The 26,506-nt window shown below is 42.1% G+C and overlaps 3 protein-coding genes across 4 annotated transcripts; 1 reads left to right on the top strand and 2 right to left on the bottom strand.

The window, feature by feature from the left end:
• Positions 1–94: 94 nt before the first annotated feature.
• Positions 95–5,393, top strand: LOC146568606 (C1q-related factor-like). Its single transcript, XM_085284737.1, has 2 exons — positions 95–1,027; positions 4,302–5,393. Exons 1-2 carry the CDS (start codon positions 380–382, stop codon positions 4,479–4,481), a joined length of 828 nt encoding a protein of 275 aa, XP_085140863.1. The 5' UTR covers positions 95–379; the 3' UTR covers positions 4,482–5,393.
• Positions 5,394–18,031: 12,638 nt separating this feature from the next.
• Positions 18,032–22,631, bottom strand: dcakd (dephospho-CoA kinase domain containing). Its single transcript, XM_085284736.1, has 5 exons — positions 22,313–22,631; positions 21,039–21,150; positions 20,402–20,605; positions 19,524–19,611; positions 18,032–19,297 (listed from the first exon to the last, which is right to left on the bottom strand). The coding sequence occupies exons 2-5, from the start codon at positions 21,148–21,150 to the stop codon at positions 19,012–19,014; spliced, it is 690 nt and encodes a 229-aa protein (XP_085140862.1). The 5' UTR covers positions 22,313–22,631; the 3' UTR covers positions 18,032–19,011.
• Positions 22,632–22,709: 78 nt separating this feature from the next.
• On the bottom strand, positions 22,710–26,297 carry pus3 (pseudouridylate synthase 3). Of its 2 annotated transcripts, none has more exons than XM_085284734.1 (7): positions 26,149–26,297; positions 25,442–25,856; positions 24,998–25,278; positions 24,737–24,920; positions 24,455–24,564; positions 24,202–24,374; positions 22,710–23,112 (listed from the first exon to the last, which is right to left on the bottom strand). In XM_085284734.1, the coding sequence occupies exons 2-7, from the start codon at positions 25,850–25,852 to the stop codon at positions 22,868–22,870; spliced, it is 1,404 nt and encodes a 467-aa protein (XP_085140860.1). In that variant the 5' UTR covers positions 25,853–25,856; positions 26,149–26,297; the 3' UTR covers positions 22,710–22,867. The 2 variants fall into 2 exon arrangements, with proteins under 2 accessions (XP_085140860.1, XP_085140859.1); XM_085284733.1 differs by having other exon boundaries at positions 25,442–25,853; positions 26,149–26,289.
• Positions 26,298–26,506: the final 209 nt, after the last annotated feature.

The following is a 26,506-nucleotide window of genomic DNA, read 5'->3' as shown; positions in this document are numbered from 1 at the left end:
AGCCCCGACTCAAATGGTGGCTCACTCTCTCCACCCCTCTCTTCTCTTTTTTTCCCCTCTCAAGCTGTCTCACTCTCTCCCTCCGCCTCTCCTCTTACTCTCTCTCCTCACTCTCTCAGTCTCTCTCTTCACTTGAACACTTTGGTCCCTTGCTCCTCTCCCTCTCCCTTACTCCTACACAGCTCTGTCACACACTTATTCCGGCTCTCCCTGGGCACCATCTCCACTATCGGGGATCCTCATTGCATCTGCGTTTTGCCAGGTGGACGCACTCCCCGCAGTCACCATTTCCACCCCAGAGAGTTCCACGCTGGCAGCGCAGCCCCTTCCCAGGCTGAGCATCGGGCGGAAGACCCTGGTGGCAGCTGCTGTGGGGGTCATGCTGGTCCTGGTTCTGGTCGTCCTCATCCCTGTGTTGGTCAGCTCTGTTGGCACAGGTGGTATAGATGACAGCACGAGCCACTACGAGATGCTGGGCACCTGCCGCATGGTTTGTGACCCATTTCCCAGCACGGGCACCACGGGCCAAGGTGTGCACACAGGCACAGATACAGCACCTACAGTCTTACAGGTGGAAAACGAGGACGATCTGAGTGATCACAGCATCGGTCCACCGCTGCCCACGTACAGTGCTCACGGCCCGCAAGGGAAACCAGGACGTCCCGGCAAGCCCGGACCCCCGGGTCCACCTGGAGAGCCAGGACCACCAGGACCTAAAGGACCACCCGGAGATGCTGTGGACATTGTACGGACAGGGATCCTAGGTTTAGGGGGTAAAGGGGCAGTTAGTACAACTACATACAATACCACTCCTCGGGTGGCATTTTATGCAGGACTACGAAGCCCTCAAGAAGGTTATGATATACTGCGCTTTGACGACGTGGTGACTAACATTGGTGGTAACTATGAAGGCGCGACGGGCAAATTCACCTGTAAGATCCCTGGCACCTACTTTTTCATCTACAATGTGCTGATGAGGGGAGGAGACGGCACTAGCATGTGGGCTGACCTGATCAAAAATGGCCTGGTGGGTATGCCTTTGAATTTATCACCTTGTGTTTAAAGCCCCAACTAATAATTTAAAAATGTGTAAAGGTAAAATTTGTAAAAGAAAAGTATTATTACTGGGATGAACGCACATCAAAATACTCAAGGAAGAGTGTTACCAGTATGCTGGCAGACTAAATTGAGTAGTCGAGCATTCATGTGTATAGTGATTTAGCTCTGATTTAGTCTGGTGTTACAGTCCAGTATAATGACAACACATAGTGGCATGTTGCCAGATTGTGTATCTGTGATTATTACACATCCAATGATGTACAAGCTGAAGTGAGTGGAAGGAGGACAGCACTATCTCCACTCTGCACACTTCAAAACACAGCCCGGGGTAGTGGCTAGTTCAAAGCTGGTGCCCTTTGAAATACAACAAACTTCATGGATGCAATGATGTGCTGGTAAACGTTATCAGACAGCCCGTCAGGCGAATGCGTTTCAGTATCCAGTGATGATATTTGCTATATTCATGGCTAATTTTGTAATATCTTTAAGGCCCCTGGGTGATGACACCTTGCACATCTGAACCTTAAAACTTTACTGCCAACACCACATCCAGACTGCAGCAGGCTGCACTTAAGGTGGATGCAATAACACAAGTACATCTACATCACAACATACTTCACCACAACATCAATTTTAGTATCGATTCTTTAAAAGAAGTGTAGATTCAGATTTGTTTCCATACTTTTGATGCAGGACATCAAATGCACTTTCAGATGAATACAAACTACACCACAATAAAAACCTTTTGTGGCTATAATGGTTTGTATTATAACCAGAAAAGGTGTTTTTTTCACAAGGAAAAAAGAACCCGAGACAACAAAACCACACCTGATGAACATACTGTAACCACAGTTTCAGTGCAAACAGATGCAAACAGATATTTTAAGTTTCACAAATACTGCAGTGAAGGGCTTCTACTCCTTCATATCTGCTTTCTTTAGTGGTGATTGGAAAAGAGACAGAAATTTAACATTTAACACATTTTATATACTCAGATAAACCCTAACCTGCTTATGTACATGAATTCTATAAATGTCTATGCTTATGCCTGCACCACGCTCACCACACAGCCAGTCAAAGTCTGTATGTGGTGTACTCTGTTTCAAGAGAACAACAGTAATCATATAAACATGGATTTGATTAAAGCAGCTGTAAAACAACCTATGTGAACCAGTTTGAAGACAGAGAAGCTATTCCTGCCATCAACGACACTAAAATATGATTGCTCATTGAGCTGGGGCTCAATAGGACATTTGGTATATCACTGTGGAATTAAAAACAAAAAGTCAATGACAGAAATTAACAATTAACGAATTATTTAGTACTACCTGCTACTTATTAGGCAAAAAGGAGGCACTTTCTTTTATCCATTATATTTAACATGAGATATGGTAATAAGCTGCTGTAAAATAAAATGCCAGTCAGTTGTAGACACCGTGCTGCTGCTACAGTGTAGCAGAGGGTGGAAGCCAAGAGAATTTATGCTGCATTGCTCACATGTATCAGAAATCCATCATCATGCTGTCATGCTGTCGCTCAACATTTTTCAGAGTCCCACAGCCACAAGACATACAACTCTGGTTCCAAAAAAAGCATAAAAACATTTATCCTTGTTTGACCTTTGATATCAGAAACAGGTTTTTAAAAAGTTGGAGCAGGGGCATGTTTATCAGTCTGGGAAGGTTCTCAGTCGTCCAGGTCATCGTAGTTTAAGGAGCTTGGAAAGAAAAGCGTCTGGACTGCTTTAAATTTTCTTGAAGATGTTTCACTTCTCATCAGAGAAGCTTCTTCAGTTCTAAGAGCAGTTGGTGGAGAGTCCCAGATTTTAAGCCCTATGGGAGTGTCCCCAAGAGGGTCATGGACCCCCTATTTATCCTCTACCTCAGGGGTCTCCAACTCCAGGCCTCGAGGGCCGGTGTCCTGCAGGTTTTAGATGTGTCCTTGATCCAACACAGCTGATTCAAATGGCTAAATTACCTCCTGAACATGTCTTGTAGTTCTCCAGAGGCTGGTAATGAAGTGTGTTGACCCAGGGTGATTCTTAAAACCTGCAAGAAGAAGCCTGGAGTTGGAGACCCCTACTCTACCTAATCACACAAGCCAAGGTGTGGGTCACAATCAGCCAAGGTTTCGGGTGAGCCCATTTTGAAACCTAGCCCCACCTTATCATGTGATTTACTGAAGTCAAAAGCCCCAGGATAGGAGTGGGTGTTAAGGTGTTTTGAAAGGGATCTCAAAACTGGATTATAGATGGCAGACAGATCTGTTGAAAGATGGTCATTCACAGTGGACATACTTTCTTTGACTCCTCTTTCAAACTATCTGTCTTCTCTTTCCAAAATGTGAACATTGGCATCCTCAAAAGAGTGACCGTTGTCCTTTAGATGTATCTAAAGCACCTTTTTTTAAAGCTAAGTGACAGAAGGCATTTATGTCCACTGTGAACGACTATTACTGTAAAAATACTTCAAAAATACAATATCACCAGTTTCATGTTCTTATGGCTTTAACTGAATTTAAAACTTTCTACCACAATCTGGTTGAAGCAAGAATTACACTTGTTTAGCTCGTCTGGTGAAGTTGGAGCGTAACAGCCAATCTGGCAACCCAGCTCATTACACATTAGCTAAAGCTTAGGAGGGATCTGTCCTTGAGGGGCTAAGTGTACAAGCAGTTTCTATTTTTTTTTTTTAAAACCACAGACATGCAACGAGATTTGGGTGTGTTGCTCTATATCGCAGTAATTACCTCTCTTCACCCAGTGACACTTATGTTCGGGAAAACATGACATTTTCAGTGCACCACTCAGAAAAAGGTGGATGCAAGAGAAGAACTCGAGACAAAGGGATAGTACGCACTGCCATCCTTCCTCAGAGGCAGGCTGACTCAACCCTGACCCTCTCAGCTGAGTCATAAGAGAAGAACAAGATATTCACCACAGGGATAAAGCTTACACAAGTCAGTCTCAAAAAACCCCCTCTTCTATTAAAAAAAAGTCCACATATAAATATAAACATAATCAGAGCAGTAACATGCCAGGCTATAAAACAGGAAGTCATTTGATATTTAAAAAATAAAAGCATTTTTTTCAATACCTTCATCAACTTTAGTCATGTCATCTTAAGGGATTTTATTAGTTAGAACTTATGACATTCAATTAAAATTACTAAAACATTCTTAAGCATTTATATTTCTTCACTTCCTCTTTCCTCGGTTCTGTGCGTGTGTGTGTCATATTCCAGGTCAGGGCCAGCGCCATTGCCCAGGACCAGGACCAGAGTTATGATTATGCCGGCAACAGTGTCATACTTCATCTGGATGCAGGTGATGAAGTTTTCATAAAGCTGGATGGGGGAAAGGCTCATGGGGGCAACAGCAACAAGTACAGCACCTTCTCAGGGTTTATTCTCTATGCCGACTGAAGACTGGACGGGACGAGGGTTGAAAGGTCACAGCCAGCAGACGATCACTTTCTGATGTGGAGTAAGGTTAATGTTACCCACAGCCACTGATCCACAGCTAGATATTTAAGATCAGCATTAATACGGTAATAATAGCTGTGGATTTGTGGCTGTCGGTTAACTGTCATGCCCACATGCCATTGTATACAGGGTGCCTATGCTTCTATTCTGATGGACACGAGCAACGTAACGGTGTCAGTCACTGCCATGTGTCATAATGAGATACGGTAACAACTCTGACAGTGCAGAAGCTTTGCCATCATTTTTGAGCTGTCATTTAAAATTTAAGTCTGAAAATCCCACAGTCGTGGTGACTACAGTGTTTGTAAATGTGCTGTTTGGATTTATGTTGCGATTTTTTTTCTTTCTCATGCTCTTTGTATTATACAGTGTTGTGCATCAGTGACTGACGAATCATATGTTGTCACAAGAAATGATAATTTGTCATAAACTGGATGCCACAATGAGATTTTGGTGCTTGAAAGGCCGCCAGTGTCACAAAATGTATCGTGTCGCATATCATATCAGCTCATCATATTTAATGTTAGTGTATAAAATGTAAATTTGATATTGAATCTTAATGTCTGAACACAGGAAGAGTAGTTTCAGCACTGCACACACTGTATTTCCTATTGTGCGTCCTTAAAAACAGCTAAACTGTTAATAGATAGTTGTACAATTTTACCACGTAGCGGTTAAAGTGCTTGCTCGTAAAGCTTTATTTCATTAATTCATGCATGCAACGACTGCTAAAATGTTAAAAAATAGCGATTTTAAACAAATTTTAAATAGCTACATGTAGGAAGCATTTACCGCTGTTGCTTTTCATTTTAATGTCCATGGTTTTTCATTAAAAGTTCAATTTCTTTTGCATTTCCTCACATATTATGTGGTTAATATCAATCAGCTCATCTACTTTTTGATAAGCCGTTCTGATCTCTCCCTTTTCGGCGAAACCAGCCTTTATTCTTCCAAATGTTAGACACAAGAGAGCCACGCAAGCGCAGCGAGAGGCAATCAATGCAGAGACGATCACTGTGGGGGAAAGTAGGGGGAATCACAGCTGTGTTAAATGCCAAATGAAACAGGAGATGATTGTGTTTCACAATCAAAGGAGGGATGCGTTTCTTCCTCTAATGGGTGTGGAGACGCTGAGATATGGCGGGAAAGAAAAAACAGACAGGGTGACGGGTGTTAGAACGTATCATGACAAAGCTTAGATCAGCGTCGCGAAGTAATCCAGGGCAAATTAGCCTCTGCTGTGACACAAGTGTCACGGACAAGAAAATAGCTTCGAGGCCCAAACTGTAAAAACCAATACCCTGTTTTCTTTTTGCTTTCTTTTCTGAAGAGCCACTTTGATATTACAAAAGTCGCCTTTGACACGGGCAACAAAACTGCCTCTAGGTTAAGAAGTTTCGAATTTAAGTTTATGGTTGCTTGAAGGAGCTTTACTTAGGAGGAGCTAATGAATGCCTAGCGAGCCAGTGGGTGCCGTGTTTCTCGGTTCCTACCCAGGCAGCACCATTTAGCCTAAACCAAAAGGTTCTACCTGGGACTATCACCCACTGTGATGATACGGTAAGGCTGTGATAGGCTTCTTTGCCTCCAGAATATCCTCTCTGATTGGTATGATAGCATGGCTTTGATTAAAATGATTGCCACACTGAGTTGTGTTTTCCTAAGCCAGGAAGCTCTCTGGGCTTAACTTAAGCGTGTCTTAAGACGAGAAAATTCCTCCAGACACAATTAGGACTGAAGGTCCATACATAAGCAGAGGTCACCCAAGCTATGGGGCAGTTGAGCACTAGCTCAGGCTGTTTTCTTCTTGCAGGGTGCATGAGCACGCAGTCAAATTAGAGACTTCATGTCACAATGTCAAAGACAAACGCCCCCGGTCTGCGAGAAACAGCTTTCACTGCTAAAACCATCAGAACTGAGCGCTGCAACATCTGTACTTTCCTGACATCCTCGGGGGAAAAGAACAAACTCACAGAAACCATTTTACATAGAAACGCTTAAGAGAGCACAAAAATGGCATTGAACTGAAGGTTCAGCAGCATTTGTTGCTTCAACATGAGCAAAGAGAGCAAAAGGGGGGGAAATGCACCTGAGAACGCTGGCAGGCGGTTTGTTTCTGCTCACTCTTTTGTTCCCAGAACCTAAGTGAAGGTATCATGTTGGCAAATAGAACAAAGTGTTGCATCATACTGAATGGATATAAATGAATGTCTTGTTTGGCTAGACTCCCATGCTCTTTTAAGCCATTTATTGAGGTCACAGTCTCTCGCTGGCAACCAGAATCATCTGGAAACCTCCGCAGCGTCTCTACAGCATCCTCATCTTACAAATGAATGATCTTCTTTCCAGCTTCTGCGATTTTCCAAGAACCACAGATGTGCTCTTCAAGGGGTTTTTAATGGTGGTTTTACCTGAACAAGACACCGACATGTAAGAGAAGAATAGAACAAGGACACTCGGGGAGCCGGTGTTGTAATTCTGTAAATCTGGACTATACACACAGTTTAAATCTTAGACTCGCATTTCATCTCACGCTCTCCCGAACTTTCAGCAGGTCCGAGGTTTGAAAGATAAGCACTGCGCTGAGAAGTGCTTTAAGCTGCTTTTTGTTGACGCGAGCCTCGCCTCTTGGACTAGGCTGTGGGGATATTTTGAGAGTCTTTTATTATTTTTTTTACTGTGGCTGTTTAATCGCTAAGAAGTAGAAGGATTTTAAAGATTACGTTTCTGCTACAGACTTGTTTTAATTTAGGTAATCTTTAGCCTATGCAAACGTAACTGTAGGAAACGTTTGATTCATTTACTCAGCCCGACTCCCTATCAGTAAACTGACATGGCTTCAACGTGACATTTGCAGGGGCCAGTTGGTGAGGCATATCAGGCTGCTGCAGCGTGCGTGTGCATGTTTCTGGGATCATTTGTGTGTGTGTGTGTGTGTGTGTGTGTGTGTGTGTGTGTGTGTGTGTGTGTGTGTGTGTGTGTGTGTGTGTGTGTGTTTTTAAGTCTCCGTGAGACAGGACAATGCTAGGCTTGGAGAAAAGTGCCTCCTCTGAAATGTTTGAAGTGACATTAATGAGCCCTTGGTGTTGTTATCTTGAACATCCTCACTTATCTCACTGGGGGACAACCAAATTTAAATGTTGAGCTAAATTGCCTTTTATTCTCCTGTGCACTTCCTCCCACACCAATGTGCCCACACTGACGTGTTGTGCGAGTGGCACACAAAAAAAATCTTAGGTATTTGTATTATTTGGGTTTAACAAAGTAGTTTTAAAAATCTACACTTCACCGAAAAGTTGCACACAATAAGGGTTCTCAAAAGAGAAAAAGACCATAATACGGGCTGTTATCTTACTTTTGCAGTATCTATACAAGTACAGAAGAAGTACGCTTTCTAACAATGTGTTACTTTTCATTTCCTTTCAGCTCAAAAAGCATTTTTCCTCAGAAAGCACCATTATAAACTATTCACAGGGCACCACCGACCGTAAACAAGGTTGCTTTTCGCTCTTTTTTTTTTTCTTGTTTCATTTGCAGTGTGCTGCACAATGTGAAAGAAAGCCTGGACGATAGAAAGCTTTCTTGGCTTTGGCACCAGGAGGGTGGGTGCTATCGTTGTGTCCAAAATCCGGTTCTATTTTTTCTTGCAGAATGTTTTCAAGCTTTCAGTAACAACCCGATAGTTATCCGGTAAAAACGCTTTCTGTGTAAACCCTCTGAGTTTAGCACCACACAGGCCAGACACCGGTGGCAATTAAGACGTGTCACTAGGTAAGTAAACAGCGTGGGCTGTGCCACATGTCCATCCATGTAACAGCAATGGAGACACGCCATTAAAAACCAAAAATGTCAGCCTCCTGGTGCAGGAGAAGGAAATGTCATGGCCTCATCAATGTCAAGTTCGGCTTTACAGTCATGTGGGTAAGCAGTTCAATAAAATTCGCGTGATCTGGCACTTTTTGCCTTAAAACAAAGAGTACGCATCACAGACCTAAAAAGAAGATGAGGATTATATTGCTCGATCAGCCTTGAAGTAACCTGACTGCATGTGGAAAGCAGCTGTCATTGAGAAGGGTGGCATGAGATGGTGCGAGTTGACAACAACAAAAGTGACATATTTCACAAACAGCGAAAAAACAGCAGTGTATAATCAGCACAAAAATTTACAAGATATAATTCTGGGAAAGATTAAAATCTGCCTGCAGCTGGGCTAAAAAATGGGTGTCTCTTCGATCCTGTCTCGCTGTCTGTCAATAACCACTGACACTGAACAGAGTCTCGCCAGCTGCTCTGCCATCCTCTCCAGATGTGTGAACTCAAGGGTCACCACAAGCTTGTACATATCACACTGGATACTAAAAATAAACAGGAAAGGCTACTTGTACACTAGCTGCACTCCTCTCTTCGGGCTACAAAAAATACAGCAAAGTTCTTGCACATCTTTGGAATATAGCAAAAAGAGTTTGCAAACATGCCAGAATCATTGCTTCTTCATGCAGCTGCCTGCATGCTTATGGAGAAATAACATGACAACTCAGTAAAGAGAATGTCCTCAAAGACAAAAAAAAAAAGAAAAAAGACAAAAGGCACGATTACAAGAAAGCAGATGACGGTGATTGAGCTTTGTGAGACCTTTAATTTTGCTTTTGTTGTGAAAAGAACAATGTCCTCATCAGTTCCTGCTACTCTTCCATCACTTTTCTCAGGTTTGTGGTAGAAACTGTCTGAGAGCAAACATGCAAACTCTCCCTCAGCAGTGTTTATGACATGCAAACAACTGAAAAAAATAAAATAACTAATATAAATTGTAATAAAAAATATGCAATAGAGGCTCAAAATGAGGAAAAAATACTTATTTTTGAACTGCATGGACACGGACGTTGCATAGTTTTCTATGTATGGAATAGTCTGTATATAAAGGATGGACTTGGCTTTCATGTCTGAATAGTGAAACCACTTTTGAAGTGTCTTAACCCTCTGGGGTCGACGGACGCGCCAGCGCGTCAAAATCACATGACCAATTTAAGACGACACAGCTACAAGATGCAGCGACACAGAGTCTCCATTTCAAGCTGGGTCGAAAGTGCGGACTTCAAACTATATACCAGTTTTTGAATTGTGTCGATGGGCAATGTAAAACCAGAGTTATGATAAAAAAATACACGCAATGTTTTTTTCTGAACAAAACAGTGGTGTTTACAACGGTAAAAACGGCGTTTTCTACAGACAGCGCTAGCAAACATTCTCCGCTTGTGAGTGAAAAAAGAAAAAGAAAAAACACTGCTTCCCTATTGGTGTTAAAGTTTACCATGTCAGCCAATCAAAAAACTGATATGGCAACATGTGGCACTTGGTTGTTTAGGGAGAAGGGGACGTTTTAAGGAGTGACACCCGTGACGGAAAACGGGCGAGCAAAAGAAAGAGAGAGAGAGAGTTTTCATATGTGAGACATTAGTGACGTTTAGCGTGTTTGGAGGCTGTAGTTAGTGTGTTGTGCAGTTATTGTTTTGTTTTGTGTGTCAGTTATACTGCTGAATGTCAAAAAAGCCGTCAAAGGCAGATTCCAGTGTAAACGCTGTTCCCACGTGGAAAACAGGACTGATCCACCTCCTGCTGTCAGACCTGCAGGGTTTAGGCCTTTGGTGTTCTCCTGTCTTATACTGAACAGAAACTATTTTTTTTGGACTGGCACAAATAATTTGTGTGCCTTCTTATTTGATGCAGAACACCTGATTGTTCTGTAATTTGATTTAAATGGTTATATAAAAAAACCCTGAGGCCTTGGCTGCATTTTTAGGTAATAAAGAGTACCATATAACTTTGTTGTTTGCAAAATTTGTGCAAAAGTTTTTGGAAATGTACCATTTCTATTTGCATTTCAAGTTATGAAAATGATTCATTAGACATGTTTGTGAGTTCTACAGTAAAAAAAACTTTTTTCTACTCAGATTTTGAATTTTTTGTCTGAATCTAGATCAATTGTTCTAATATAGTTTGCCAAAATGAACAAATAACTCAAATTTCAGATATTTGAGGTCGTGCTGAAAATAATGATACCAAACAAGGCAAGATAAACAGTTTTTAAAGGTTAAAGATAGAGGTAAAATCAAAAGTAGTCAAAAACGGCCAATTATACCCTGGATCCAAGAGGGATAAAGAACAGATGTATGGAAGTCTTTGAGAAAATAACCCTTCAGTACACTTCATCTAAAACATAAGATTTTCCTAATAAGATGGTTTCAAAGTTTCTTACTAAACACAGCATAATGTTCACTTTGCATATTATGGCCTCCATTAGTGTGCAGAACGACAGCAAATGAGGGTTCGCTTCACAGTGAATCCCCATTATTAACACACAAGCACGTGACACCTATAACTCTACTCTACTGCAGACTTGAGTCTTTAATAGAGGGTTGAGGGTTGCAGTCTGCCTGAGACTCCTTCATGTCTTTCCACTGTTCCATCTAACAAATATAATAAACACAAATACATTTTTAAAAAAAGAAGCTGTGGCGGTAAAATGATCTGCTTGAGGCTTCAGAATTTGGACTCTGAAAACCAGTGGGTGGTTTTGGCAACGGCCACAACATCCTTTCCATGTCCAATGCTGAGAAAGTTGGGACGCTGTGTAAAATCTGTTACATAATTGTAAATTTAAATTCAAACAGGATGCAATGTTTTGCAAATGTCATATACTCATATTTTATTCACAATAGAACATATTGAACGTATATGAAAATAAATGTACCATTTAGAGTAAAATATGAGTTTATTTTGAATTTAATGGCAGCAACACAACTAAAAGAAAGATGGGAAACGGCAACAAAGGTCTGGAAAAACGAGTCTTCCTCACAAGAAACAGCTAGAGGGACACTTTGCAACTAATTAAGTCAACTGGCAACAGGTCAGAAACATGACTGGGTGTAAAAAAAGAAAACTGAAAAAATGGGGAAATTTTTTTGAATAGTCAAAATTCATAGTTTTTTCTCAAAATTAAGAATTTCACAAACACAGATGTGACTATAAAATAGCTTTTCAGAATCACAATATGGCTAGAATAAATAATAACAATGTGCAATGTTACTTAACTTATAAGAAAGTGGTAAGCGGGATAAAAAAGCATAACGCAGGATGGAGGACGGACAGAGAGTGCATGCACAGAATCATCATGTTGCATTATAGTAGATTTGTATATATGGATGAAACCCCTCGTGCCAGTAATTCGTGGCGAGAACGTGACAACATGCAAAGCTTCCCCCGCTTCCCCCATCGTCATGCTTGATGTAAGGACTGTCCGCTGTGTCAGTGACTCAATACCAACGGCCTTGTTCCCTCATGGCCCTGACTGAGCCAGGCTAACGCGCAGGGACAGGTTGAGTCATGTGGCTGGAGACGCTCCGCTGGCGTGTTGCCTGTCTCTTCACCTCACCGCAATCTCGTGGATGCAGCCTGACAACAGGCTGCGTAAGCGCTGCGAGTGCGAGTGGAAGCAGCACTGGCTTTGTGGGTTTCCCAGATTCACTTTTTTGTCACACTGCATTTTATCATCATCAAATCATCAGTTGATTCTTGGTATAGTTTTAAAAGGAAAATCTATTTATGATGTTTGATGTCATGTTCCAAGGATATTTATTGCTGTTTTTGGTTTCTCCTGCTTTCAGTGTTAGCCCTTCTCGCTCTCTCTGTGTTAGTTATTTGCCTCCTGTTTTTCTTTGTGCATTTCTTTTCTCATGTCTCACTTTGGTTTTACTTCCAGGTTTTGTTCTGTTCCCTCCTTTATGAAAATCTGATTTGATTAGTTTTTTCTGCGACTGATTGTTTCCACACCTTCTTCTCACCTGACCACCAATCACCCCTTTGTATGCGCACAAAATCCTTTGGCTTCTGCAGTTTTATTTCTTTTGAGATTTTATTTATTTAGCCTGCCTGAGTAGTCTGCTTTTAGCATTATTTTTCCAGAAGCCATATCACAGAGAGCTTGAAAGAAATTACAATATTTTTCCCTTGATTCATAACACCGCTAACAACAGTTTCCTTCTGCCTGGCAGCTCCGTATCCAACATCTTCTGTCCAGTATAGCCGCTACCTCTCCTCCGCACATGTCAACATCATCTCAGCCTTGCCTCTTTAACTTTGTCTCCAAACTGATCAACCTGAGCCGTCCCTTTGATACGTATTTATCTTCTCCATCCTTCACGCTTCCTGTCTTTTTATTAGTACCATTGCCTCCAAACCAAAAATCATAACAGGTCTTACTACCGCCTTGTAAAGCTCGTCTCCACCCACTCCACCCTGCGCTCTCTTGCAGACTCTCTGTTGCTTTGGATGATTGACTTCAGGTACTTACACTCATCCACCTTCAGTACCTCATCTCTCGCAGCTTCACTGCTACACCCGTCTCTCTCTCATTCACACGCGTATTTTGTCTTGCTTCTAAAAATATAGATGAGCATATAACAGCATCATAACAATGACTGCCAAGGATGTTACTGAACCTGTTCTTCTGAAACCTGTCAGGTATTTAGTCCAAGAAATTCATTTAGTTTTTAAATTGCTTTCAGCTTTCAGTCCCAGTTTGGTGGGGGAAGCAAACTGCTTGGTTGGGTTTATGAAAAGATAATAGTTGGGGTTAAAATAAACCTTCTCAGCAGCATTAAACATGTCCTAGATAGCCTGTCTGGTAGAAAACACTCAAGCATCTTTATTAGGCTTTTTTCAAAAATTAGTTTAGACATTCAATTAACCAGAGTTTTAGTCGAGTTTAGTGCAAAGCTGTTTCTCTTGTTTGCCTTTGCCCGAGCTGTTCTGCCTCCCCTTGCGGCAATATGCGAGGAGAATGATGAAAAACCACTCAGACAGGAGATTTCAAAATGTCGACACACTATGGTGCCATGGGCCAACTCTCTGAACACGATGGTGAGATTTAAAAGTCTTTACCCCCTGCCATTAGAAAATTATTTGCTCTGCTCCTGGAAAGGACCCACAACGCACAATAAAGCAGCAGGAAGTGCCTGGATCCATGCACTTTCACAAAGTGAATCAAAGCAACTTAAGACTTTCGCCCCGTAGCTTGACACTTTCAGAATTAAACCCAATTTATATTCACGCCACCCTTTTCCGCCTGGAGCATTCACACTCGCTGGTACAGATATAGTCTTCCCTCCACGCTCTACATCTGGCCTCTGTGTCGGAGAAAGGGACTGAGAAAAGACACACTTGGAAATCTCTGGTGAACAGCTGGCTGCCCAGTAAAGCATGTTACCCCCAACTGGATCATGACGAAGCCAAGTTTTTAAAAAATAAAGCATCCTAAAATAGACGTCGCTTCTTTGTCATGGCTCTGACTAATAGAGAACCTCAGCCTGACTAGGACACGGTCATTGTGTTTTATCGTATGAACAAAATGCAGGTGTGAGCGTGTGCATTGTGTACTTTGCACATCCGAATGTGTGGCCATGCAGCCTTTATTTCGCTGCCCCCGCGTGCTGCAGCCTGAGTCACTTTGCATTAATTCTGCAATGGCTTGACGAAAACAAAAAGCAGACCAGTACAGGCTTTGGATGGAGCCAAGTGAGCCATGCAGGCTTGTGGGACCTCATTGCCAGGATGATGTCACCACACCTGCCTGTGGGCCTGAATTATGTGAACAGCAGCAAGGACATCACGGCTGTCCAATAGGGTCATTATTTCTTCTCCTGAAGACCTGTCACCAACGCGTTTCCTGTGGGATTTCTTTTACATGAGGAATGCCAATGTCAAAGTGTCCGGCCAAAGAAATGCGATTAAACGATGATCAATTTAAGTACAGTCAATGGGATTTATATTCATTACTACAGAGGCTTGGGCAGCAAGGATTAGTCACTCAGTTTTGTACAATCATACAAATTTTGATTGGTTAAAAAGAAATTCCTGTTTCTGGTATCACATATCTGATTTAATGTTTTGATTTGATACACATGTTGATGGTCTTCGCCACACACACACATATTTAATTCTTTATGTGTGTGTGGAAAAACCCAGCTCATGAGGAAGTTTTCAAGGCTCTCCCTGATTCTGTCATAATGATGTCATCAGAGTTATCCCCCTGTCAGGCTTACGGGAAGTGTAGGGACATTTTTGATGTCACAGCTGTTTGCTTTTACATTGTTATGTCACGCCACTCAGGAACGCCTATTCTCTTGTGTTGCTTGGGCCTAATTGCTAATGAGGTGTGAATAAAGGCATGCCTGAGGCTGATTTTAAGGAGACAACACCTTTTGCCTTTATGCTCTTTTGGATACCAACGTTTTACCTTTGCTTAGTGAATAATTTAAAATAAAAACCACTTTTGAACCTAAATATTTCACAAACTACTGACCTACTGAGATTTCGCCACACAGAAGTAAGAGGAAAATGGTTGGACTGGAGAAGGACTACAGAAACATAACAATATCAGGTCCCACTCCTGTCAGCTAAGAACAAAAAACTGAGGCTACAGTTTGCACAGACTTGCTAAAATTGGACAATAGAGGGTTGGAAAAATATTGTCAGAATTTGGTGTTAAAGACAGTCCACATGCAAGGTGCATTACCATGCTATCAAGGTGATGGGAGCAATTTCAAACTGTCAGTCAGTCATGGAAATATCAGAGAGACTTAATGTCTAGTGCAACCTGTCAAAGGCTCCTGTGAAGAGGTGGAGAGCATAATCTGAGTTTTATTCACTCAGTACCATTTACTTGTCAGTGTGGCTCTCTGTTTCACTCTAGATGGTAGCTCATAAGGAGATGGGGATATAATATGCCCATATGTATAGAAATATATATGTATAGAAAGTGGGAGAGAGCTACTTAAATGAAGAGGTCACTATGGCAGGTTTAAAAATGTACAGTGGGGCAAAAAAGTATTTAGTCAGCCACCGATTGTGCAAGTTCCCCCACTTAAAATGATGACAGAGGTCAGTAATTTGCACCAGAGGTACACTTCAACTGTGAGAGACAGAATGTGAAAAAAAAATCCATGAATTCACATGGTAGGATTTGTAAAGAATTTATTCGTAAATTAGGGTGGAAAATAAGTATTTGGTCACCTCAAACAAGGAAAATCTCTGGCTCTCACAGACCTGTAACGTCTTCTGTAAGAAGCTTTTCTGTCCCCCACTCGTTACCTGTATGAATGGCACCTGTTTGAACTCATCATCTGTATAAAAGACACCTGTCCACAGCCTCAAACAGTCAGACTCCAAACTCCGCCATGGCCAAGACCAAAGAGCTTTCGAAGGACACCAGGAAAAGTATTGTAGACCTGCACCAGACTGGGAAGAGTGAATCTACAATAGGCAAGCAGCTTGGTGTGAAAAAATCAACTGTGGGAGCAATCATCAGAAAATGGAAGACATACAAGACCACTGATAATCTCCCTCGATCTGGGGCTCCACGCAAGATCTCATCCCGTGGGGTCAAAATGATCATGAGAATGGTGAGCAAAGATCCCAGAACCACATGGGGGGACCTGGTGAATGACCTGCAGAGAGCTGGGACCAAAGTAACAAAGGTCACCATCAGTAACACACTACAACGGCAGGGAATCAAATCCCGCAGTGCCAGACGTGTTCCGCTGCTGAAGCCAGTGCATGTCCAGGCCCGTCTGAAGTTTGCCAGAGAGCACATGGATGATACAGCAGAGGATTGGGAGAATGTCATGTGGTCAGATGAAACCAAAGTAGAACTTTTTGGTATAAACTCAACTCGTCGTGTTTGGAGGAAGAAGAATACTGAGTTGCATCCCAAGAACACCATACCTACTGTGAAGCATGGGGGTGGAAACATCATGCTATGGGGCTGTTTTTCTGCCAAGGGGACAGTACGACTGATCCGTGTTAAGGACAGAATGAATGGGGCCATGTATCGTGAGATTTTGAGCCAAAACCTCCTTCCATCAGTGAGAACTTTGAAGATGAAACGAGGCTGGGTCTTCCAACATGACAATGATCCAAAACACACCGCCCGGGCAACAAAGGAGTGGCTCCGTAAGAAGCATTTGAAAGTCCTGGAGTGGCCTAGCCAGTCTCCAGACCTCAACCCCATAGAAAATCTGTGGCGGGAGTTGAAAGTCCGTGTTGCTCGGCGACAGCCCCAAAACATCACTGCTCTCGAGAAGATCTGCATGGAGGAATGGGCCAAAATACCAGCTACTGTGTGTGCAAACCTGGTAAAGACCTATAGTAAACGTTTGACCTCTGTTATTGCCAACAAAGGTTATGTTACAAAGTATTGAGTTGTATTTTTGTTATTGACCAAATACTTATTTTCCACCCTGATTTACGAATAAATTCTTTACAAATCCTACCATGTGGATTCATGGATTTTTTTTTTTCACATTCTGTCTCTCACAGTTGAAGTGTACCTCTGGTGCAAATTACTGACCTCTGTCATCATTTTAGGTGGGGGAACTTGCACAATCGGTGGCTGACTAAATACTTTTTTGCCCCACTGTACACACACACACACACTCAGTTAGAGAGAATCATTTATAGGTGAGAGGTTAGTTATGTTTGCTTGCAACTGCGAAAGAGGAACAGTTTCTTGTTGTCTCTGCAAAAAGAGGAACAGTTTCTTGCAAGATGAGTGTCTGGTGTTCTAGACGAGAAGTGGAAGTCAGAAGGGACAGGAAGCACCTGGCGTGGAGACGGAGACAATGTTCTTTTTAACGGTGTTAAAAGTCATTGTGGTTTTGATCTGACCTATGTATGAAATAGATCTGACGTTGAGGGGGCCTCATTAAATTCAAGCCCTGATGGTATAAAATATCTGTTTATGCTTTGATTAAGTCGGAGATCAGCCCTGTCTGCGAACGGAGCTGGTCTTCCCACGCGTGTATTTCATTAAAATCAATTGTTTGACCAAGCTCTTGGACCATGGTTGTTTGTACTCTCCTTCCTCAATGTTTGAACCTTAACACCATCCTGCCCTGTATAAGTACTTCAGGCTGCTGCAGGCGATGTTATACTGTGAACAGTATGTCTTAGCACACTTTGGGCCTCTTGAAGCCAACTGAGCATTGTTTCAGTGCCTCAGCCTAATTATTGCTGCTGACCATTTCACCAGTTTATGACCACAGGGTACCCACCATTGAATTGAACTGAATCTGCTGCTATCAGGATAGCGAGTCAAGTCACAAAACTTCAAACTGGTTTCTTATTCACTGTACTCAAGTGGTCTCCACAGTCTCCAGAGCTCCTTTGGGATGTGGTGGAACAGTAGATTCACATCACAGATGTACAGCTGACAAACCTGCAGCAACTGTCTGATGCCATCATGGACCAAAATTTCTGAAGAATGCTTCCAGCAGCTTGTTGAATCTATGCTACAAAGAATTAAGGCAGTTCTGAAAGCAAGAGGGGGTCAAATCTAGTACTAGCAAGGCGTACCTAACAAAGTGACCAGTGAGTGTCTATTATTGGGGCCTAATTTAAAACGTAATGAAGCAATGAAAACACAGTGACAGACAGCATCTGATACCAGCTACTTTAAAACAGAGGTGCTGGATCGTTTTTATTTAACTTAAGCATATTAGATTACAAATGTATTATTTTAGTTGAAAGGTGCAAAGAAAAAAAAATCCCACACTCCGTATGTACAGAGGAGAACTTCAAGTGTAAGAAAATACAGTGATAAATAGCAAATCTGTTACTGTTCCCATTAAAAATGGATTGTCAAAGACATTCTCTCATAAATCTTCATATCACAATCTTTACATATTCTGCGTCACATTATTCCGATTTAACCATTTATTTCTCTGACATGTATAATAGTTTAAAACATACCCAGCACTGGGGACAGAAGTAGAGAGAGGTGGCGTCCAATTAATATGCTTGCTTTAGGGACATTCACCATTGTTACTTGTTCCTTTGCTCTCTTAATGTCTCTACAGATTAAAAAGTAAAACAGTAAAACATTTCAAAAACTGGATAATCTAATATGGTGTAAAAGGTGTAACAAAATAAAATCTCTTAGTTTTCAATAATCTTTCTGGACTTCTTGTTTTTTTTAAGGTTAGTTATGTTTAGCATGCGCTGCTACACAAAAATGAAGATTTACCAGCAATTTAAGCTCCGCTCTTCCGTCACAGCTGAGAAAATCACTCTCGTAAATGAGCAAAGATGTAGGAGCTGTACAGCAAGTGAGGCTTGACTGTGTCGCCTTCATATAATTGTTTCTCTCTGAGTGAAACCAACACAAATTGCACAGAGAAGCCTTTCACACTAAACCACATTTGCCAGTGCAAGTTTTGTCAGTAATGTAAGTCCGTGTTAACTGTCAGCAGAGCACGCCATACGGCTGCGCTGTAGTGGTAGGTGCTGTGAAACTAATTTCACAGTAAATTGCATCGATACCGCCGACCTGCTTTTTGCCCGTTTCTATTCACACCCTCATATTTGACCACTTCTTGGACTAAAAACCTCCCGCCCTCACTCATCTTTCTTTCCTCTGTTAGGACAAAAGTATCTTTGCAGCATAGAGCAGCAGCCCACCCAAACCTGCAGTGGCAACAATGGCAATGACCCTGACTAGGAGGAAGTCCATAGAGTCCTCTAGCTTTGTGTGGAGCCGCAGGACCTGCCGGTGGGTGTCCTCCCGGCCGCCTGAATTCTCAATAACATGATTGGCCAAGCCACGCTTTTCATTGAGCGGCATTTGCGCGGCCACACGCTGCTCAGCCTGCTCCTGGGTCAGGCCGTCCCTCTGCATCAAGCGCGAAAGCTGAGTGGCAGGGTCACTGAAAGGGAACAGACGATGGAGGTTATTTATGGTGCATTCATTGTGCCTTGTTAAAAAAGGTCCACTGGCAGTGAATCACATCAATAGGAAGCAGAAAAAGATGGTTTTAAAGGCCACTTACTGTCAAAACAAACAAAAATGCTTAACGACTTCAAAAATTAATACTGTTAACAGCCCCAAAACGAGACTCTAAGGTAACAGGAAAAAATGAGCAGTGTGCTTACCAGTAAACTACAACAGTGTGGTTCAGAAACCGAGTGAGCCGTCTGGTTTCAAAGAGAAGCGGCACATCCAGAACCACGTAGCGGTACCCTAGTGAGAGAGAAAGAAGTCAACATTACAGACTGTATGTAAAAGATGGACATAGCACTCTTAATACTAAGCTACTGTGTAGAAGGCAACAGTAGCTATTGAGTGTTTAACCTCTCCATATTTTTCCCATAGTATAGTTTTATCTTTGTTTTTAAAATCGGCCACTCTGCTGCCAGTACACTTAACCTTGTGTTAATCTGGCTCCATGTGACAACAGTGTTTACAACTATGACCCTTCAAGTAACAATAAGAGACAAAGAAAAGAACAAAAACCATGAGAGTATTGCTATAAACACAAAGTTTTATGGGTGCAAACAGCAACGTTAAGTAAAGGCGCCAACTTGTTTCTTTCTTGTTTTTTTATTACGAGCCGGACAAAAGTGAGAGTGAATTTCTTATGTTAGATAAATGCCTGCAGTGCAAGACATATGGACATGTGTTCATAAGTTCATGCATTTTAATCATAACCTCCATGTGCCCCAGTCTGCACAACATATAGGTGTGATGGCACTGCTTTAAGATCATATAACAAGTGATGTTTGTGAAGTTTATTTAAAGGCATGTGTGATGCCTTGAGACGCTAATAACTGAATGCACCGAGAGAGTGACATGGGTGTCTTACTGAATTCATTTTAATCATAATGTTCAAACATCTCATGCATTTGACTTGCAAATAGCAGAAAGTTTGGTCTCGCCTCTTGCGCCACCTACACTGCAAAACAGCCTTGGCTCAAATACAGCAGATAATCGTCCCTTTTTCCTTTTGTGCCAAACACGATTCCTCCCTCACCTCTGAGAAAGTAGAAGAGGATCTCTTTGAGCATTGCTTTATGAATCTCTGGGTGGGTGATGGAGTTTAGCAGCTTCCTCTTCTCCTCGCTGGCGAAGATGATTTGGCCCAGCTTCTGCCTGTCGATGTCGCCGTTCTCGAGCAGGATCCCTGGCCCAAAGTGGTGCACGATGCAGGAATAGGCACGTGTGCGCTGCTCAACAACTGCGGACAACAAAAGGAAGCTTGAATGAGTTAAACAATGTAACAGGTTCAAAATTAAAGTAAATTTATTTATGACCAGTAATCCAGCATAAAAAATAGAGGCTGAGATGATATTCGGAACAGACTTGTCACCGAGTGTAATGGAATAATTTGCCTAATGCCTTATATTTCCCCTACATGCAGCTGTGCACTCTTCACCTAGTTCTGTGACCTTTCTATCTTCGCAGTCTAACTAAAACATCATCCCTGCAGTCAGCAGAGACATCCTTCATGATTCATGCTCTCTCTGCAAGCGCTCGTCCTAATAAGCCGGGGTTATCTGAGAGAGTGCCGCCTGAAGATGGCTTCAGCTCGATGACACCCCTGACCAGTATTTCATGTTGAATTTGTGTTCGCCGTGTCAACAGTTTGCAGGGGAGAGATAGCCACCTACCTTTCCTGGCCACGACATCGGCATCAATAATGGGGCATCCAAGCTCCCGCAGCATTGAAGACACTGTGCTTTTCCCAGAGGCAATGCCTCCTGTCAGTCCCACCAGGTACATCTTTAAGCAAACAAACACAAAAATGCATGAAGGCAAAGTAAGTAAAGTAATTACACTAGCGATGCACTGATCTGGCCCTGTTTACAGCTGTGGGCCTATCAGAGAATAAGATGACATTTACTAATAGCAGTGGACGATGTTTATCTGCCATGTCACATTAACGTTGCACTGACTTAATGTTCAAAGATAGTCTGATTAAGGCTTTAAAAAGCTACTTATTACAAACAGCACGAACTGGAGAATAAACACAAAGAATAAATAAAATAAATGAATAAATAAACATTGGTATTTACCCAGAGTCCCAAAATAACAAATTTACGGTCATCGTTTTTATGGCTTATGGAATAAAAGGGCCAGTTTGGGTATAACATAATTTCTGACACAGTAAGAAATTCTAGAAAGTCCATAAATGTTATGAGTAAACAAATAGTACTGTGCCACCCCTCACTTCTATTTTTTTTAGTAAAATGAAAGGTTTTTAGGCAATCTTTCTTCTAACTTCTTTAAGTAGTCTCCAGGGATAGTTCTCCAGGCCTCTTGAAGGACATTCAAAGCTCTACTTTACATGTGGGCTGCGTTTTGCTCCGTTTTCTATGAAAATGATCCTACACTGTTTCGATCATGTTGAAGGGGCTCCGGGGAGCCCAATCCATGACTGATACTGTTCCTACTCTTGTGTGTTTTTTCTATCCAGTTATGCTTTCACTGTTTTGACGGTGTTTGTGTGATCATTCTTCATGTTGAAAAATGAAGCCAATGCTAAACGAGAGGTGACTTTTGCACTCTACAGTAACTTTTACATGTTAATAAACATATAAAAATAGTTATTACAATCTTTATAACCAAATAACAGATATTTAATTACTGAAATATCTTTAGCTTCTCATTTTAAAGGTTTTGAAGTTTCACAACACGCCCCCTGCTGTGGAATTAGGTGAACTACACTCTCCATATAGTACCTGGCTATGCAAAGTCAAACTGGTTTGACTGGTTCGAAAGTCAGCTTTGAGGTTATTCTCTATTAAACACCGGTCAAAAATAAAACCTTTAAAGAAACGACTCGCTCACGATTTAACACGGCAGAGAGCGGCTTCTTGTTAGTATCAGGTTGGTTTGACACAGCGATTAAAACAAACTCATGTCAGGGGAATTTTAGCTTTACCTTGTCAGAGAGAGAGTGTCCTTAAACCGGCTGGATATACAGCGGGAGTCCGGGCAAAGCAGAAGCACTAGAGAGGGGGGGCTGTTGCGTTAAACAACAACCAGGGCTGCTAACAGGCTAACACAGGTGTTAAATCAGGTCAGAAGGAGCTCAAACAACAACGACGCCATTTTTACCGGGTCCAGCTCAACACGAAAGCCAACAAATGAGCTGGAGACAGCGGTGCTGCTGGAAACTGCCCTCCTTTACAGTTCACCTGTATTCTACTCACTGCTAACAACCTAGCTGCTAAGCCTGACAGGCGCTACCTCTTAATTAACCCGACATCTCATATTTCTATTAGCGTTGGTTCCGCCTCGCTTTAGTTCCCCGTCAAGCAAAACTCAGCGAGTCCATCTTTCTCCAAAATGTGTTTATTTTAAAGCAAAACACGCACCAGCATGAGTCAAAGATATCCGTGCGCTGTTTGTAGTAAATAAAAGGAAAATTAAACATTTATGGTTGAAAATTACTACAAAATACATCTTGCAAGTCCTTTCTTAAGTTTAAAGAAAATTAATCTTCTTTTGAATCCATATTTTGTTTTGGCGTCTCTGAAGAAATGTTTGAATGTTTAGATCTTTTTCCCCTGTGGATCATTTCGCCTCCATTCTCCCCTTCTTCGCGCTCCAGTCTGCCTCTTTTCACGAAATGATTTATCCTCGACTCGAGGCTCTCGCAGCACGGGCGCTCCAGGAGCGGCCGGTAATTTCTCTGCCTGCTGCCTTCTACCAGCCAGCAGTGGTTGGAGGACACAGCTCCTGTGGATGAAGAGCAGTGAGATAGTTTGTACAATGTTTTTTCACAGCAGGCATTTTGACTCATGTCAAAGCAGATAACTGGCTGGCCCAACTAGGTGCATTCCTAGATCCTAAAAAAAAAAAAAATACTCTGACATCCTAGAAATACAGGTACATCCACTTCATTAGGTACAACTGGTTGTTAGCGCAAATATCTAATCGGCTAATCACAATGGAGCAAATCATTATATTTAGACAGATTCAAGACGCCCTGACGTTTAAACAGAGCATCAGAAGCGGGAACACTGTAGTTGGTGGCAGATGAGCTGGACTCAGTTTTTAAGAAACAATTACTTTACTGGGATTTTCCAGTAGAAGTAGTCAAACCTTGAAGCAGATGGGCTACAGCAGCAGAAGCCCACACCAAGTGCCACTCCTCTCAGATAAGAACAGGAAACTGAGGGTACATTTTACATGGTGTCACCAAAACTGTACAATAGAAGATTAGATTAATGTTGTCTGATCTGATGGGTCTCGATTTCTGCTGCAACATATGGATGTTTGGATAAGAATTTGGTGTAAACACATAAAAGCATGGATCCATCCTGCCTTCTATCAATGGTTCACACCGGTGACAGTGTCATAGTGTGGAGGATCTTTTCTAGGCACACTTTGGGACCCTTATTTAAACTCCACAGTCTTCCATGGTCACTCATCTTCTTCTGATGGTTACTTCCAGCAGGATAACACAAGAATTATGACAGTTGTGAAGGTAAAAGGAACAACATGTACCTAATAAAGAGGCCTGTAAGCTCATATCCACACACAAAACAACCGAAATGAGATGCAGAAATCATGTAAAACAAACACATGTAGACACAAAATATCCCAAACGTGACTCGATATTATCATTGTGACACTAAACAATCAGAACTGTATAAAACAGCAAAATTTAGGCAAAAAAAGAGAATAGAAATATGTACACAAATGACAAAATTTAAAAAAAATACAGTAAATAACCACAAAACAACTAAAATTATGCAAAACATAACTTGAGAGAAACTATTTAAATGCCTTAAAAATCTTCACTTCTCTTATCCAGCTTCTCACCTCGGTCTTCCAAGCCCTGGATCATCCCCTGCAGGACGTGGGCCTTCACCGTGCTCTGGGTCCAGTGCTGCTGCAGTGCAGCCAGGACAAAGCCCCCCTCTTCACTCTCCTGCGTCCAGCTCAGGCCTTCAAAGTGGCAGTTGTACAGCACCAAAGGGTAGTCTACTGCCATGCTGAAGATGACACAGATTCATATAATAAATATATTTTTTTTATTTGAATATTTTAACCACTTCTACAGCAGTCAGTTCACCTGTACTGGGGCTTCCTGGGGTTATTCTCCACATCCAGGAGCTGATTGATTATATCCGCGGCTTCCAGCTTCTGTCCAATCAACAGAAGCACCGCCATCATGCACCGTACCTGCAGCACATAAAAGGAAATAACCAAAAATTCACTACATACCACCAAACCATTCAACCTTAAACTCCATCCTCTGATCCGGTTTCTCTAAATCTAAACTTTCACATTAAAAAATGTTTGCAAGAGATGAAGGGTAAAGGGAAAGCAGCGTAGAGTAACTCTCTCCTGGTACCTGGTGGTAAAGGAAGGCTAATCCTTTGATCTCAAATATGAAGAGGTCATACTGGTCTGTGCTGGAGGCATGCTGAGGCTGCGCAGGCTTGACTGTGGCTGATAAGATGGTCCTCTCGAACTGCAGGACACCGTTGCCCACGTCCATTTTACACAGGTTCCTGAAGTCATGAGTCCCCTCATATCTGCCGGAAGCAAGGAGGTTGTCAAATAAGGGCTAAGTTTTAAAGGTGTGTTTACCTTTTATGTGTTCTCCACCCACCTTTTAGCAGCTTCCGCCATCAGCACCACATCCAGAGATCCTCGGGGGAAGTAGTAGCGGTACGTGCGGGACTGACAGTCGAAGCGTGCGCTGAAACCCTCCACTACTGGTGCCCAGTCCAAGACCCTGATGTCCTGCGGCAGGACTCTGTTCAGCATCTTCACGTATGGAAGCTCAGAGGTGGCAGAAGAAGCGGCTTTGGTACTGACGTCAACATTTTCAGGCAGTGTGATGCCCAAACCGGCACAAAACTGCGTGGAGCGCAAGTCGATGGTTATGACCTGCGGGGGGAAAAATTAACCACATGAAAAACTATTAATAGTATTAAGGTACAGAGTCTTTTCAGGTTAAAATGGAGGTCGATGATAAGCTGTGGTAACTCATAAAGGGGGCATCCGACAGAAGGATTATATGAGTAAAAAATATGTATCTCTGCTAACTCACTTGGGAAAAAGCACTGACTCCTTTATCAGTGCGCCCACAGCGGTGGTAATTGGAAGTCTGGCGGTCCTGGATCAGCCGAGTCTTTAGCAGGGCTTCAAAGAGTCTGGCCTCCACAGTGTTGTCTGTGTTCTCCTGGACTGCAAACCCCTGATAGGCCCACCCCAGGTAAGCCAGCCGCAGAGCCACATGGCGCCGGGGGTGTGCAGAGAAGTCAAAAGGACGATCTTTTCCTGCTTTCTTTCTCTCCTTTTTGCTGCTGCCAGTGTTCCCATCAGATTTACAGTCTTCATTAAGGGATGGACTGGATGACATTTCAACATCTCCAGTTTCACTGCTCTCTTTCAGCTCGGACCTGAGCTTCTCCAGCTCAGCCTCCAGCTCCTTTATCCGCTGGATTAAAACATCTGACATGCTGCTTGGAAGAAAGAACAAAGGAAAGAACATTTATTTAAAAATTTACTTAAATAACTACAAATAATCAGCCCAGCTTATATTCAATGAAGCCTACGTAATCATCTCCTCTTAGTTTAATTCATGTCAAAGTTTCTTTAAGGGTTTTTTTGGTCAACTGTACTACAACTGGGATTATTTTTATAAAGCGAACTGAACGCTACACAGCCTGCTAGCTAGTGAACGAAGTTAGATACGAGGGATTTAGTGGGATTAACGAGGCCGTAAATTACATTACAGTTAATCTGTGTTTTTACCTGTATTTTCAGCCTCAATGTTTTCGATTATTCTGCTCCTCTGTTAGTTTTGCTTCTGGCTGTCGGGATCACGTATGCTACTCTCCCCGCTGATAAATTTATCGGGAGGCGGACGGATTTTGCCAACGGACACATTTCCCCCCTTCACGGGATTTCTGGGAAATGTAGTTTAGTTGCTTAAATTGTCGTCAGCCGATGACTGCCATACTTAGCAGTTATTTTTATACTCCCCATGAGCGAACATACCATAATATGGGTAAAAAAAAGGCCAGAGTTTATTTCTAAAAGCTTGTCTTACACTATTAACTGTATCTATTACAGAAAACTATTATATGTATTCAAGGTAATGGATTTTTAC

This window comes from Mchenga conophoros, linkage group LG8 (assembly GCF_057382185.1).
Source record: "Mchenga conophoros isolate Kocher_MC1m ecotype Shallow Benthic linkage group LG8, M_conophoros_male_GT1.1, whole genome shotgun sequence".
NCBI lineage: Eukaryota > Metazoa > Chordata > Actinopteri > Cichliformes > Cichlidae > Mchenga > Mchenga conophoros.
This window is presented reverse-complemented; position numbering and strand designations above follow the sequence as displayed.